This window comes from Ammodytes marinus, assembly GCF_949987685.1.
Source record: "Ammodytes marinus genome assembly, chromosome: 3".
Classification (NCBI taxonomy): Eukaryota; Metazoa; Chordata; class Actinopteri; order Uranoscopiformes; family Ammodytidae; genus Ammodytes; species Ammodytes marinus.
In genome coordinates this window covers 11790267-11808205 of record NC_137232.1, presented here as the reverse complement: position 1 = coordinate 11808205, position 17939 = coordinate 11790267, and the positions used below count along the sequence as shown (strand labels likewise).

General features: G+C 38.2%; 1 protein-coding gene across 1 annotated transcript in view; it reads left to right on the top strand.

Moving 5' to 3' along the window:
- Positions 1–17939, top strand: part of ryr1b (ryanodine receptor 1b (skeletal)) — a 100675-nt gene that overhangs the window by 8697 nt on the left and 74039 nt on the right. The window contains exons 2-12 of the mRNA XM_080053416.1: positions 8712–8831; positions 9463–9564; positions 10181–10201; positions 14097–14171; positions 14504–14582; positions 15571–15683; positions 16092–16191; positions 16420–16516; positions 16658–16732; positions 17021–17177; positions 17537–17701. Of these exons, the coding sequence (XP_079909542.1) occupies positions 8712–8831; positions 9463–9564; positions 10181–10201; positions 14097–14171; positions 14504–14582; positions 15571–15683; positions 16092–16191; positions 16420–16516; positions 16658–16732; positions 17021–17177; positions 17537–17701 (1104 nt within the window). The remainder of the gene's footprint in view (positions 1–8711; positions 8832–9462; positions 9565–10180; positions 10202–14096; positions 14172–14503; positions 14583–15570; positions 15684–16091; positions 16192–16419; positions 16517–16657; positions 16733–17020; positions 17178–17536; positions 17702–17939) is intronic.

Below are 17939 nucleotides of genomic sequence, written 5' to 3'. Positions count from 1 at the left end.
AAGGGCGGACGCTGCTAAATGTTTGACGTCAGAGCAGTTTAACTGAGCCAGAGGGCAATGAAGAAGTGAGTCTGTGTGTGTGTGTGTGTGTGTGTGTGTGTGTGTGTGTGTGTGTGTGTGTGTGTGTGTGTGTGTAGGATGGGATGTATCAATGAAATCTAACCTTAAACTGTTGAAGCATGGAGTATTATAATATATATATAAATAATAGCCTACCCAGTGAAAATCATAAAATATTGAAACACATTCATTGATGCTATTTAGTAGAGGGTTGTCTAATGAACCTACCTTTTTCTCAGCGAACCAATCAAAAAGGTTTATGGATATCACATGATCAGAGGTTGAAGTTATTGGCGAGGTTTCCATTGTCCACGTAATGAATCAATCAATATCCTTTATTAAACCAGGTAACAATTATTTTTGGGCATTTTCATCTTTTATTAGACAGTTTGGAGAGACAGAGATGAAATGGGGTAGAGAGGGGAATGACATGCAGAGAACGACCACGGGTTGGATTCGAACCTGTGGTCTGCTGTGAAGAGGACTGAGCCTTTTAAAGAGGAGGGGGGGAGGGAGGGGGGGGGGGGAGGGGCGCTCTTACCACCACACCATGAGTGCCCCTTTAACCAGGTACATTTAATTGAGATTAAAAAAAGATTCAAGAATGACCTGGCCAAAAACGCAGCACTATGATTAAATAAGCACATTCAACACAGTCACATACAATTCTCATACACCACATTCATTCTTCCAATTACTATACAATACAAAATCAGGGATAGGAATACGGAATTTAGAAATATTTAGAGATAGAAGTGAAATGAAATAACATAAACGAGGACATCAAAGAATAAACCTGGACGTTTTCAAAAGGATACAACTTTACAAGATCCCGTTGCCTTCCCCTGTGAGCGAGGGAGTCTTGCTCTTTCTCCGAGCGGAGACTCCTAAGTATCTGCCGGTCAGCAGAAGGAGGGAATGTGATAGTGACAGGTGCAGCCACCTAAAATAGGAGAGGAGCAGAAGGGGAAGGCCCAGAGCTGACTGGGAGAAGTCATGGAATAAGGGAGAGAAAAGAGGGAAGGCAATGCACTAATATGATAACAGGTAGAGAGAGATATGAGTCCCACAAGCCCAAACTGAGATGGGAAAGACAGCTTTTATCTGCAGTGCCCTTGACTCCTAGAACAACTTACAGCAACAAATTAAAATAAATACCTTTATATCCTTTAACCAATTTAAACAAACCATCTTAAATCTGCCAAACTCTACATGTGACTTTTTTAAATAGGCCATATTGTACTTTTACCAATCAAATTTTTTGTATTTGCATTGTACTGTATATTGTGTATCTATTGTTGTTTTTGCTCTGCATTTGTTTGACTCGACCTCATTGAAAATGACCGTCACCCCTCAACTGATCTTTCGAGTATAAATAAAGGTTAAATGGGATGCAATTAAATATAGTGCAGATAAGAGAACATTACATGAAATAGTGTGAAGTGAGAGAGAGATAGGGATAGAGAGAAAGAGAGAGAGAAAGCAGCAACAGCACATGACTGGTCTGTGAGCAGTTATGTCTGGAGACATCTTTATAAAAATCATAAATTCCACATAACATAGAAACATGCATGTCAATTCACACAGACTGGAATGTAAACAAAGGGTAAGCCAACAAAGTGGGACACCCTAGCAAGCAACATGCAAGTTTACAGAGCCTAGGCTGTGTATTAACACACACAGGATCGCGAGGAGATATTATTAACTGATTAACAAGCGTTCTCCAGAATCACTGACTCCATCTCTAAAGAAATGGTTTGGCTGTTACAGAGGCACTATTTCACTCACAAATGAGCCCTGACTATCTTGAAAATAACAATGATACAATACATGCCTTTAAATCAAGGCTCAAACCCATCTGTACTGGCTTTTCCTCCCCATTAACTATCTTACCTCTGCACTACTGTCTTTGTTTGTGTGTGGATGTCTGGGTTTTAAGTCTTTTATTTGTATTTTATTCTAATGTTGTTGTTGTTATTTTGCCTTCACAAAGTACTGAATGCACTATGTTCAGCACTTTGGTCAGTGCAAACTGTTATAAATGTGCTTTTATAAATACATTTTACTTACTTTTTTTTACATAAATGTTTGAGAAACAGTCGAAATACTCGAAATGAGGAAAGTTGTTTGCGAGATTTGATTCCCATAGATATTCTATAGATAGAGGGGAAAGCACAAGGGAATGACATCACCACGAGGCACTTTGCACCGCAGTGTGTGATGGAAGATCCTGACTGTGCACCTGAACAGTCTCTTCTAGTTTTCAGAGGGAAACCCCATCACCACTCTCCCCTCTGCCTTATCCAACTGTTTCTCTCATCCTCACACACACACGCACGCACACACGCACACACACACACACACACACACACACACACACACACACACACACGCACACACACACACACACACACACACACGCACACATACACTTACAGACATAAAACACACACACACACACAGACATAAAACACACACACACACACACAGACAAACACACACAGACAAACACACACACACACACACACACACACACACACACACACACACACACACACACACACTCACACACAGTCTTTTTATGTCTGCAGAAATATAATCAATGTCCTGAGGCGGCCTGCATCAGCACACTGTGATCGGGCAGAGATCTTGCCCATAAAGACAGAATGGAATGGATATGTTTTTCATTTGATTTTCATAATGATTTTCTGATGGGGAAAGTTTTCAGTGGTGAGCTTGTGGTGATTCAGAATGTGTGGTTTGAGCATGATAGGCCAAGATAGTGAATATTATTGAGATGAAAACATGAGGAAATCTTTGGTGAACTGAAATTGTTTTGAACCAGACAAATATTGAAAATAGTTCGCTCAAAACTGCATTCAAACAACACAGTTAACTTGCAAATATACTATATAGAAAAATATGATGTGAATTTGAATGGCTGTTTATTGACTCAATGGCATAAGTATAAATCAGTTTAAAGATAATCCTACTATAAATATTGTGATATATATAGGCTATTTTATTATTCAATTAAAATAAGAAAAGAAAATACAGAAAATCCTCATAACATACCGTCTAAAATAACAATAACAATTGCCATAAAAACTACCAGAACCATATGACAAAATGTTATTCTATGTTTGTTGCTGATGATGTACCAATTTTGTTTGTGCTTCTTTAGGTGGCACATTGGGCGACTGTGGCTCAGTTGGTAGAGTGGGTCGGCCGATGATCTAAAGGGTTGGATGTTCGATCCCGCCCTGCCACCTGTGTCATAGTTGTTGTGTCCTTGGGCAAGACACTTCACCCACCTTGCCTTGTGTGAATGTCGATAGTTAGCCTGCTATCGGTGTATGCATGGGTGTGTGAATGGTAACGTGGGAAAGGGAAACAGGTCTCCCTTGCAAAAGAGTCTTCGGTCTCAATGGGATATACCTGTATAAATAAAAAGGTTTTAGGTGATCAAGAAAAATATTGTTTTTATATTTGTGTACAAAAATGTTGGTTTAGATTTAAAGCAATAAACTACATTTTTGGACACAGTCAAACAGCCCTGAACCAGCTCATAACCTCCCTGCTAGTGGAGAAGACAAACCTCCCAGTTACAGTTGAAATCAGCAGCTATAAGCTTGTATTCATCCCCCGTCATCATAGACCAGTTGGACACTGTGTATACTATATATCCAAGGCTCTGTTTCACTGTAAGAACTGTATCGTTCACAGTAATAGACTTACACCTCGGAGCCCCCCCCCTCTCCCTTCCTTTACTTTAGCCCTATCTAAGTGAGTGTATATTTCTCACCATTTTACATCTTGCTACTTTGCTTCCTGTGTTTGATAGTAGGCTGTGTGTGTGTGTGTGTGTGTGTGTGTGTGTGTGTGTGTGTGTGTGTGTGTGTGTGTATGTGTGTGTGTGTGTGTGTGTGTGTGTATGTGCCTGTTTGTCTGGATGGGGGAACCCTGGCTATCCTTTGGCCTGCGTGTGCACTGTCAGATGGGCCCTTGAGAATACACAAGGGAGTCTGCTTTCAGGCGCTATCTGTGCCCACCCGGCTGTAAATCTCTGCTGCATTAGCCACCTCTATTTGCGCACACACAGTAGTTTGTATGTTTGTTTAAAATGTCTGTCAGTTTATGTCCAATTGTCTCTTTGACCCGGGTCATCCACATAGCCAAGATGCTTGAGCCGGCCAAATCCCAATATGGTTTGGGCTGTAACCCTACACTTACCATGCTGACAGGGGCATCAAATCTGTATCATGTGTCTTTGCCCATTGCCTTGGTATAAGCTCTACTAGCACATAACGCCTGTCACCCATCCACACACACACACACACACACACACACACACACACACACACACACACACACACACACACACACACACACACACACACACACACACACACACACACACACACACACACACAGACATATACACACACACACACGCACACACACACACACACACACACACACACACACACACACACACACACACACACACACGCACACACACACACACACACACACCCATCCCACCCCGGATACTGTCAAGGGAGATAATTAACAAATAATCAGAAGCTGTTGTTGGCTTACCATAATAGCGTCAGGTGCACATCCTTGCAAATCCTGATAGCTGTTTCTTCTTATTAATATAAAGGGTGAGAGGGGAAGTGATTCACTGTGGGACTCTTTTTGGATTGACACAGGGGGGTGAAGGGAGTAATCAGAATGGAATAACAGGTCCAGGGATAGGGCAGCCAAAGTACCGTATGAGCTCAGGGCCTATTTGTTTGTCCAATATGCCAGCCAGCTTGGCAGGTACCCAGGCATTTTGATCAAGCTTCTGTCTTGGGCTTAATATCATATGTAGAATGTCGAAGTGTCCCTGGGCAAGACACTGAACCCTAAATTGCTCCCAATGGTTAGCTTGCACCCTGTGTGGTAGCTGCTTCTGTCGGTGTATAAGTGTGTGTGTGTGTGTGTGTGTGTGTATTTGTGTGAATGGGTGAATGAGACAAAAACTAAAGCGTTTTGAAAAGAAGACACTATACAACTGCAGTTCATTTAACCATATGTGAATAGTTAAGTAAGTAAAATTCTCTCTAAGTTTCAGAATCAATGCTGTGGTTTTAAAGAATGAAAGTTTACATTGGTAATACTTAGTTTGTTGACGTGCAAACACCCAACACATAGCCTATGTTATTATAGGTATGGGTTTGCACAATTGTTCCCACAACCAATAAGATATGCAGTTTCCTCTGCAGTGTCAAATCAAAATCAAAATCTAGATTATATTTTTCCACAATAATAAAAAATATCCCTTACTCAAAATTTGATAAACATAAACACAATGAGATAAAAAGAAATTGCCCTGTGCCTGTTTTTGTGCTAGTCATTTCCTTTTGCCTTTTTGAAGTTGCCTACAGAGGTAGAGAGTCCCTGCGTTCCAAATCTCATACTTTTTCTTTTTACTACACTACATACTAAAGTACAGAAGAGTTTTAGGGCCACGGGAGAGAAAAACAAAACAGACAAGGAAGATTTGTTTTTCATTATGTCGAGAAATGTCATGAAAGAAGAGGAATACTCCAATATGCTAATGGAGTTGGTGGGGCATTTATGTATTTTCAGCATTCTACAATTGACGTGCATGTATTGGGACATTCTTAATCTTTTTCTGGCATACTAAATAGTAGGGAAGTATGGGTATTGAAACGCAGGGAGTGATTGAAGCAGAGCGGGGCTGCCATGTGAGACCGTGGTAATGTGGAAATAGATGGAAGCCGCTGTATAACATTGGGGAGATATATCGTGTACGCTTGACATCCGATCGCTCATCTTGTCCTGGAGCAGTGCGTCACTCGGTTACTTCAGTCTGCTTTTAGACGCACACACACTAGCTCAAGTCCAACTCCTTAAGGGGGGACTGGGGCCTGGGACTGTATGCACTGTCCCCCAAAAACATCCCATGTTTACCTTTTAATAATAATAATAATACATTTTATTTGTAATGCACTTTATATTACTAGAATCTCAACGTGCTACAGAGAAGTAAAATAAATACAAATAAAAAACAAGTCAATGAGAATAAAAGCATTTCAAACAATTAAAAGGGGAACCTCAAAGACAGTTTAGCTAAAAGCTTAAGACCTTAAACCTTTCTTAATTATCTGCAGTGGTTCTGGTTTGAGAACAGTTGTAATTTATATTTGGTGATGATAAACTTCGCTGATGAAACCAAGCTTTGTATTGGAGTTGTCGTGTGAGTGGCAGGTATTCGAATCACATCAAACTTTATTTGTACAGAACTTTTTTTTCACACAAAGAGAAGGTAGCACAATGCACTGTACATAATAAACCAATAGTCAAATAGCCAACCCTGTCCACGAACGGAGCAGTACCTAAAGAGTCCAAAAAATAAATGAAAACTAAAAGTAATCATAGAACTTCTGGGTAGATAAAATAAAGATGACTGAAAACATCAACAAATAAATACACATTTAAAAGTAAATGTAAATAGAGCTGCAACGATTGCAACTGTGTGTTTTGGACATAACAATACATTTGAGGACGTCAACATGGGCTTTGGAAAATTTATCAAACATTTTCAAAATTTTCTGACATTTTACGGACCAAAACACTAATCGATTAATCGAGAAAATAATCGACAGATTAATCGATTATCAAAATAATTGTTAGTTGAAGCCCTAAAGGTAAATATATTAAATGAGAGTTATTCAAAAACTGAATACATTTTTTTTTAAATATAATTTAAAATTGGATCAATTGTGGTAATAGAGAGAGATGGTGACTATATTCCCCCCCTCCTCCCCCTTTGTTTCAACATTATCTGCAACTTTAATCACTGGTTTGCCACAAAAACCCATGAAATTCACTATAGCTGAAAAGTCCTGTTTGTGTGTGTGGTTCGCCCGTGTACAGTTTTAGCACCACTTGATTATGAAGTGGTGTTGCTCATATCTGCAGTGAAGCGAGAGAGAGGGTGAGCAAGAGAGAGAGAGAGAGAAAGAGAGAGAGAGAGAGAGAGAGAAAGGGAGAGGGAGAGAGAGAGAGAAAGAGGGCATGAAAACGTTGCTCCACTTTTCCACAGTGTAAAGAAGGGAGTGTGAGGACAAGACAGGAGGGGACATTTCAAGGCTGAAGGAAGACAGATGATACCAACAGTCAGACACTAGAGAACTCTGGGTACAAGAGTTCATGGTAGATGTTATGAGGTCGCCATCGGCATAACTTTCAATTTTCCTGCTATGTGTCATAAACATAGACATGCATAGCCATCCTGTGGTGCACTAAGCCTAGCTATAAAGTGCCTGCCTGTTCTCCTAAATACCTAAGTTAACACGCATCGGTGGTGCCAGATAAACTGAATGAATTGAAGAATGATATGACATAATTCTATATATACTTGTCAGTGGAGAAGGTATGAAAATGCATGAAAAGTACAGTAGGGAACTGTATAGCAGAGTATATGTAAGTCAGGTTAAGTGATTGATCCAGTGAGTGAGTGGCTGAGTGAGGGGAAGGAACAGCTGAGAATGTGTGTGTGTCAGGTTGTGGGTTTCAGAGGGGTGGGGGTGTGTTTATCGCCGTAGTTACCCCTTGGTCTCTGGAGGGTCCAGGCATTGATGAAGAGCAACACATTACTGTCTGTTAGCATTCGGCCCACTGGGATTGAGTTGTGTGTGTGTGTGTGTGTGTGTGTGTGTGTGTGTGTGTGTGTGTGTGTGTGTGTGTGTGTGTGTGTGTGTGTGTGTGTGTGTGTGTAGCCTTTGTATTGTTCCGGTCGTTAATAACAAGAGACAAAGCAGGCATACCATTTTTTGTTTGATCAAGCATTTGTCAACTTTGAGATTTTATTCTGTCTATTTTGCTTCCATAACATGTCTTTATTTCATACTAGTATTAAGTCAAAGGTCCATTTAAAACATGAACATTTAGACGTTTATTTTACTAAACGTTGTCTGTTTGCATCTGTATATTTCTCCGTACGACCATCTTTAATGGTCATGGTTATTGCAAGTTTGTTGTAAGAATTCCATGAGGCATTTTTTCATTTGATATAACTTCATTTGCATAAAAACTGGGCAAATACCTACTGACACAACTTTGACATAAATGTATGCAAAGTGTGCTGTAGGGACGTTCTTATCTTTAGCGCTTCTAACAAAGCATGCGAAATTAGTCATGAAAATGTCTGTATTTAATTGTATATATCTGTTTGAATACAACTATACCTGCATCAGATGTCAAGTCAAGCCAGTTTTACTCAAGAAAAACAACTTGGCAGGACACTAAACAGAAAAACTATGCCTAAAAGGGGGGAAATTACTGTGTGGTTGAAAGCCCAAATTGAGTTGTGGAAGCATAAAATAGCCTGCTAAAATAATTTCATTGAAAATTATGTGTCCTAAAAGTTAAATGCCGATGAGAATAGAATAGAATAGAATATGTGTGTTGCCATTTGCACAGGTACAAGACAGTACAGGTACATTGGGAATTCTTGTGCGAATCTACCTGAGTCAGCTCCTTCAATAAAAACAATTATATATATAAAATAGGATAGCATTATAACAAGAAAAATGTTGTCTCTAAGAGTGTGTGCTTGTGTTTTTGGGTTACAGGATGACCAGGTTGTACTACAGTGCACTGCCTCCGTCCTGAAGGAGCAGATCAAGCTATGTCTGTCATGCGAGGGCTTCGGCAACCGCCTCTGCTTCCTGGAGACCACATCCAATGCTCAGGTAAAAGATGCTACATGCTACATACATGCTATACACATGATATATACTACTGTGCACTTCCTCATTTTTGAATTTTTTATTTTTTTTGTACTGTGTGTAACCTATTTTAGATATATATATTGTTTTACCGCTGTGTGGTAGTTTAGTTTAGTTTGGTTTATTCTCAAGTCATATTCATATCATATAGAAACAATTTCATGGTACAATTTCTGGAAATGTATTATGCGTTAAAATGGTGAACCCCAAATAAGCCACTTAGAGCATTTCGGAGGGGGCGCAATCACATTAAACAAATAGAAAATCAACAGACACTTAGATACAATTCACAATTATACATAATATAGACACATACCACAAATACAGACGATCCAAGTACAAGTACCTGCACGATGAACAATCAATTATAATATGTCATTAGCATTTTTCCTTCAGATTTTTCATAAAGATTGACACAAAATGCAACAGGGACTACAGGTGGAAAATAGCAGTTTGCTAAAACCTGGTACAATGCATCTCTCCTTGCTCTGAACAAAGTTAATGTTTCGTTTGTACATTGTCCCTGTTTAAATAAAGTTACAATACAACAATTTCAAGTTTTCCTCAAGCTGTTTTTTTATTGTGCTGTTTGCAGAAGGTGCCTCCGGACTTGGCTATTTGCTCCTTTGTTCTGGAGCAGTCACTGTCTGTCCGAGCTTTGCAGGAGATGTTAGCCAACAGAGTGGAGATGACCGAGGTAGGACTTCAACAATGCTTTCATACACATTTTATTTGCTGTTTTTGATTTTATTTGCTGTTTTTCTTTTTCTGTTGTTGTTTTTTAATCTCTGTAAGGGACTTTGAGCTACTCCTCAGTATGAAAAGTGCGATACAAACGAAAATGTATTTGATTTGATGTGGATTGCAGATTGGGGCTTAAATCATAGATACAATAATAACTGCAATTTGGTTTTATTGTGTTTTTTAAAGGTGCTCTGAGGAACTTTCAGTTTTTGTGCATTCTTGCACCCCCTTTGGACTAAAGCGGTAGTGTTTTTACTACGCCAGCTGTAGTTCCTGGGTGAGTGTACCCATGACAAAGGCATTAAGAAAAACTATATATAATCAGCATTCTTTGCACTGATGGTCTCATTTGCTGTTACATCTCATTTATGATCATCAGAGGAAAGATTTGTTCCTCATATCACCTTTAAATACATGTATACATCCTGGTCTTTATGTGAGTGGACTGAGCACTGTGTAAATGGACTTATAGCTATTTGCTTTTACTTTATTATGATTTCTTTTGTTTACTTGTTTATCTGACCCTCCCTCCTCCCCTCCGCTTCCCTTCTTGCTAACTGCCAAAGCAGGCAGTCGATTTGGACCGATGGGTATGTGTCTGTTAACACCTTTTATTTCCCGTAACATTTCCCCTGTGTCCAAAAAAACCCAACCTGGCAACCCGTCCTCGTTTCCTGTGTCCTGTTGCCCAGTGGATGTCGTACTGAATGAAATACAACCGTATCATTCACACGTCTCGATTCATGTGTGTTTTTGACTCCTCACTCTCAAGGTGTTGATGGTTTTCTACACCTGTCATTGATGGTTTAGCCTGTAGTAACTGATGGGGTCCATTGTCGTAAAGGTTAAAATGTATTACTGAGCTGCTCCTTATCTATTCAAATCTGTCTAGTTACTGGTAATATTGTAAAGAAAACTAAGCCTTAGTTTAGTTTTACTTAACTTGCCTGTAGTAACTGAAGGGCTCCAAGTGCATTGTTAAGGTTAACGTTTATTACTGAGCTGCTCCTTATCTATTCAAATCTGTATAGTTACTGGTAAATACTAAGCCTTACTTTACTGTAGAATCTGTAGTTTGAAAGCTTTTGTCAAGGCTGTAGTGAACTTTATTTTATGCACTTATTTACTAAATACTGTACATACTAAACAATACATGTTTGTAACAATTCATTTCTCATCAATTCAATTGAATTATCCAGTACACTACAAAAGGAAGCAGCTCTAGCAAGGTGTCACAATTAAGCATTCATTTGCATTCCATGCAGACATTTCACCAGCATTATTATTTCCTTTACGTCTCCATCATATATATTATTTTGCTTGCTTGATGTTGGTCCTTTTGTTCCAGCACATTGTTCTTTGTTTGGTATTTGGTGACAGCAAGAAATATACTTTTGTTTTTTTATAAAGAATGTGTTCTCAATGTGTTCAATGTGCTGCGAAAACTGACTCTTATTAGACAAGCCCCATCTAACTGGGCTTAGTTCAAAGTTATGGAAATTCACACACAGTATATTTAAGTTTGATAATGTAAAATCTTTGTTTGGTGATGTATCTTTTCTATTCTAAAAGAAAACTTGACAAGCATAGCAGGTGATATCTCAGCATTCTGATTATTTCAACAATGTATTCAACCCTTTACAAACCTACAGCACCTTTAACCGTATCAAATGTATCGATCGTTGGGTTTTTATTGCAACTCAAATTGCTGAAAAAAACAAAACCTCTTGCCCTTATAAGGTTACACCAAGTATAATCTGTACAACTAATACAACAAGAGCAAAAGCTTGACGTCCATCTACTTGGGTTTGTCAACAGGCACAAATCACAAACTGAAAAAAAAGCAATTTTTTGGTTATCCTTCATGTTCCAGCCCACTTTGTATTCCCGATTTAAACAAAATAAAAACTTATGCACCTTCTTCTTTAAACCAAGATAAAATAACACAACAAATTGAATATTAATGTCCAGCTCCCATGAATCTTAATCATGGCTTTGCTATCGAAATGTCATCTTGCCTGTAAAATAGTAAAGGCAGATTTTGTAGCTAAGAATAAATAAAGAAACCTTGTCTGGCCAGATGCTAATTAAGCTTTAAGAGAGGCTCTTTATTTTCAGCATTTTACAAGTTGCATCATTCTGGCTAGTTTGGGCCTCAGAGGAATTGTAAGATGTTGATGAGCCAGACTTTTCTAATGGTGAGCAGGAGGTTGAGAATAGCATGGCATGCAGCCCAGTGGAGGGTCCCACTTATCTGCCAAGGGTGGACAGGGAAACCGAATACCTCCCCAAAGCTCTGGACAGGCATAAAGCCCTTCTAACACACACACACACACACACACACACACACACACTCACTCACTCACTCACTCACTCACTCACTCACTCACTCACTCACTCACTCACTCACTCACTCACTCACTCACTCACTCACTCACTCACTCACTCACTCACTCACTCACTCACTCACTCACTCACTCACACACACATACACACAAAACCACGCACAGTCCCGCAAGTTTTTCTACCATGTGACAACCCTCAATGACATAATTTATTACCAAGGCCCCCCACCCTAATCTTAACCATTGACAACTAAATGCATGACCCCAACCCTTACTACCCAGTGGATAAAAGAAAACCAAGTCTGTGACCACCTTTAAACTCTTTTATTTTCTTGTGTTATTTGTGCCTTTATATATGTATTCTTTTTTTAACCTGTATTTCTTTGCATGCCAGGGACAACAGATGAAATCTAGCATTTTTGCTAAAATCTGGCCTTTTTACAGCTGCAAATGTTACAGCTGTTCATGAATATGCACTGTCCCTAACAAATAAATAAAAAAATAAAAAAAATACTTCAAACTTAATTATATCCTTACCTTTAACACTAAAGTCTCACTAAAAAGTATACTGAAGACCGCCCAAAATGTCCTCACAATGCATCATTGTCCTCACTACGACTGATCACAATGATTGGTCCTCACAAATATAGGAATACCAGAATCACACACACACACACACACACACACACACACACACACACACACACACACACACACACACACACACACACACACACACACACACACACACACACACACACACACACACACAAATGGCATTTCCCACAGCACTACCACCACCACCTGTCCTTACCAAGCCTGGCGCTAATGCAGACATGGGCTAATGGTATTCTACCACTTAACATTCTTGCCCCTGAATCTTACTAGAGGATTATGGGTACGTAACCCTTCTAACCCTACAGACAGCTTTAGCATTATTATATAGCTTACTGTTTTGGCTAATCTATTGCAGTAATTGTGTTTTCTTGTTGCATCCTTGCTGGATGTTGATATAAGGTAGGATGCTTTAATGTTAATGTTATGTTTGCCTTTGTGTGATGTCATGATCTGTGGTGATGACTGGATTTTGCTTTGCGTTGAGTCAAACTTTGTCAGTCACATCATCGTGATATTTTTTCTTATGATTTAAAGCAATATCTCTATTCTTCTTTATTATTGATGTTACTCTTGTTGGGTTAATTCTTCAAATTTGAATATGAATGGACCCCAAAATGTTCTGTACTGTATTTTTTTTGTTCTTATCGTTTTTGCTGTTCTTATTCATATTTTTCTCTCCACAAAAAACCCATGAAAGTATATTTTTTTTAATTTGTTTTTCTTAAAAAAGCAACCCTAACCCCCTTCAACACACTCAACCATAGTAAATTGCCACACCTTTTTTTACATGGAGTTTGCCCATCCCCTTTTATCTGTCCCATTCTAATATGAATAATTCTTACAAATCATATGCAACGTATACAGTGAATAATTTCGTAAATTCAACATACTACATAGAATCATACAATTACAATCCCAAAAAATTAAAATAAATCAGTGGAAGTTGATGATAATATGTTGCGCTCCATCATTCACACACACACACACACACTCACACACACACACACACACACACACACACACACACACACACACACACACACACACACACACACACACACACACACACACACACACACACACACACACACTCACACACACACACACAAACAAACACACACACACACACACACACACACACACACACACACACACACCTAACCTGTAAATTGCCAGATTGTTTTACATGGAGTTTGCCCATCCCTTTTATCTGGCCCAGTCAAATTGTTCCTGTATCTCCATCACTGAGAGAAGTGAGGGTGAACAAAATGCTTACTTATCATATGCAACATATACTGTAACATAATTGCATACATTTAGCTTACAGTGCCATGTTAAAAAAACAGAAGTACATGATAGTATGTTGTGCTCCATCATTCACCTTTGGGACTCCTAATCATATGACTTCTGGACCTTTGAATACATCCTTGTTTTTTCTCCCTGTCGGTTCACAGTGTATTTTAATTGTATAGTGCTGTCAGGGTGCTATTGTTAAACATATATCTTTCTTCTTCCATTCCAGTCGTCCCAAGGTGGAGGCCATCGTACCTTACTCTACGGTCATGCTATCCTGCTAAGGCACTACCACTCTGACATGGTAGGACTGCTTCATATTTTACTATGTTTTTCTTTTTAATTGCTCAAGGTATCCTATTAACTTAATTTGTTTTCTATATATGTAAATTATCTATTTGTATATATTTTTTTATTTTACTGAGCATTTTTTTCATCTTGCCTTTAAAGGTTTTATGTTCTAAGTGTATCTCTTGCCTGTTTTAATTTTTTGTTAAATTACAAAAAATAAAGACAGCATCAGCGCTATTAACAAAATGCTAAGCTAACTGAACAACATGTAGTTTAATTATTATTTATTTTTTAACATTTTATCAAAATTGAATGTTGTGAATAAAAGCCCTTTTCTCCACACAGTACCTGAGCTGTTTGACTACGTCCCGGTCGCTCACAGACAAGCTGGCCTTTGACGTGGGCTTACAAGAAGACTCCGTGGGTAAGAGCAAACTCTGAAATCCCTTTTTCGTTATACAACAGAATGCCTTTTTCTCTCATTATTGCATTTAACTGATTACTGGAACTCATTATCCTGTGTCTAGGGGGGTTTTGTTAAATAGTTATTTTTTTGTGAGTCTGCGAAGGTTTTGTATTTTGTCGAGTTGGTCCTTCTCAAGCTATTAGCATAAATGGATTCAGCAGTGCATATCTTCCACATTTAATTAACTTTGTAATTTGGCCGAGAATAATACACATTGTCGTGATGATTGTTAATGTGGTGAGAGAGAGACATGTTGTAGGTGGACAGACAGAGGTTTCTGTTCTGTTTGTTTTTTATTTAAATTATTAATTAAACTTTATATAGTCACTACAGCAAAAAAAATAAATAATAATAAAACATAAATAAAATATATAACAGGAGTAAAGAAGACTAAGATAGACCATTGAATATGTTAAAAATAGTTACATAATTAAAATATACACATTATACATAAGATAAAAGTAAATAATTAAAAAAATAAGTAAATCGATACAATGAAATTACAAGACTGTTAAACAAGTAAAAGATAATATAACATAATACTTTGAGTGAAAAGGTAATGTAGTGCTTCGAGTAAATATATCATTTTTTATGTGACAATCTCCATGGAGAAATCAAAACATCCATGTCCCTCGAAAAAGAGGTTTTTAATCTCAATGGGACTTTCCTGATTAAATAAAGGTTAAATAAAAACTATTGTTCTTCTGGTTGCAGGTGAAGACTAAGATAGACCATTAAATATGTTAAAAATCGCTACACAACTAAAATATAAAACATATACTATAAGATAAAAGTAAATAATAAAAAAAAAAATCAGTAAAAGAATTATATAAAATTATACTTTGAGTGAAAAAGTAATGTAGATCTTTGAGTGAATATATAATTTGTAAATGTCAATCTTTATGGATACATTTTTGTAATTGTTTGTTCATTCTTCTGGTTGCAGGTGAGGCCTGTTGGTGGACCATCCATCCAGCCTCCAAGCAGAGGTCAGAGGGTGAGAAGGTCAGAGTGGGAGACGATCTCATCCTGGTCAGTGTGTCCTCCGAGAGATACCTGGTAAGACTCCAATCACTCCATCCACTTTGCTGTTTAAACAATGGAGGCTCTAGATATACAGCATACTAGTTTTTCGAAGCACAAAAAATGCTATTCGGGAAGGCCCAAATATACAGCTCAGGTAAAAATTAAGAGACCAGTCTGGATTTTTCTTGAATCTTCATCTCTACATAACTTATTGAAAATGCTCTTAATGACAATTTTTTTTTTGGAATTTGGTAGAAATGTTGTCAGTAGTTTATATTATCAAACCAAAATGTTCATTCTACTCAAACATATACCTATACATAGTAAAACGAGAGACATTGAACATTTAGAGTGGTCTCTTATTTTTTTTCAGAGCTGTATATATATACAGTATATATATTTACCATGGGCTAACCTCGATCTTCTCTCCTCTTTCCTCAGCACTTGTCATACGCCAGTGGAGACCTGATGGTGGACGCATCCTTCATGCAGACACTGTGGAACATGAACCCCATTAGTTCAGGATGTGAACTGGCTGAAGGTACAAGCCTGAAATGATGTAGTGTCAAAGGCTGTTCTAATATTTATATTTAGTTACTTTTATTATTCTTATTTATTTTGTTATTTATTTACCCTCTACTTCTTTTCTTTAGCGCAGTTTACAACGACTTTCAACCAGACTGTACATAATGTACACATTACAATTTGTTGTATATAGTCATATTATCACAAAATACACAGTAACTGTGTTGTGTATTCCTCCTCTCAGGGTTTCTGACTGGAGGCCACGTTCTCAGACTGTTCCACGGACACATGGATGAGTGTTTGGCCATTTCTACACCGGAGGAGGGAGAGGAGAAGCGCAGGTCAGGGGATGAGGAAGCTATATAAACAATTAACGGGCCTTTTAATTAAATAAAGTATTTTGAATTGAATTGAATTGAATATTATAGATCTAAATATTCTGTTGATCTGATGTCATCTAAACGTGTGTGTCTGTGCTACAGGCTGGCGGCCTATGAAGGCGGTGCTGTGTGCAGTCAGGCTCGATCACTATGGAGGTTGGAGCCTCTCAGAATCAGGTGACTGTCCCCTCTAGGAATTTACATAATTAAGAATACATTGTTATGAATTGAATTAATTGTTATAGATTGTTATGTTATCATTAACTAAAAAATTATAACATAACAATTAATAAAAAGAGTTAACAAATTTGATAAATGGATGTTTGTTCAATTTGTTAACAATTTTTTTTAAATTAAGCTTTCAAAACAAACACCAGATAATGATAATTATGAGCAATAATTAAAAGACTTAATTGTCTTTTTTTTATTTTAAACATGTTGTATTTTCTGTTTTTGTGCCTGCAGCTGGAGCGGTAGCCACATGAAGTGGGGCCAGTCTTTCCGTATTCGCCACATCACCACGGGCCGGTACCTGTGTCTGGATGAGGAGAAGGGTCTGCTGGTGGTCGATCCAGAGAGAGCCAACACCAAACTATCAGCTTTCTGCTTCCGCATTTCAAAGGTTAAGAAAAAAAAAATGTGTTAGCCTCAAAGCATAATTGCCTAAATCATATTTACTCTACTCTACTTTTACTCTACATCTACTCTATTCTACATCTACTCTACTCTACATCTACTTTTCATTAGCCTAATAGCATAATTGCCTAAGTCATATTTTAAGGGTTATAGAGTAGGGTAAAGTAGATGTAGAATAGAGTAGATGAAGAGTAAAAGTAGAGGAGAGTAAATATGATTTAGGCAATTATGCTATGAAGCTAACGATTTGTAATGTTTTTTCTGAAACTTTTACCTGTGATTTATTGACCTCTCTCAATGTTATCCTCCCACCCCCTTTCTTTCCCCCCCGGTTCCCCCGAGCAGGAGAAGGTGGATGTGGCTCAGAAGCGAGACGTCGAGGGGATGGGTATTCCAGAGATAAAATACGGAGAGTCCATGTGCTTTGTCCAGCACGTCTCCACCGGCCTGTGGCTCACATACGCAGCTCTGGACGCTAAAGCTGCTCGCTTGGGAATGATGAAGAGAAAGGTTAGGAATAGGATATAATCTGTGGTAATATAGCAGAGAAAAGCCGAGTTAGAAAAGCTAGAGTTTGTATAGGACATGTATTAGGGCTTGAACACCAAAACTGGGAAGGTGCTAGTATTGGTAATCCCTAGAGTTGATTTTTTGATTTATAATTGGGAACGATGAAGAGAAAGGTTAGGATCTACTTTGTGTTAATACAGCAGCATAGACTCAGTTTGAACAAATAACGTGTACAATG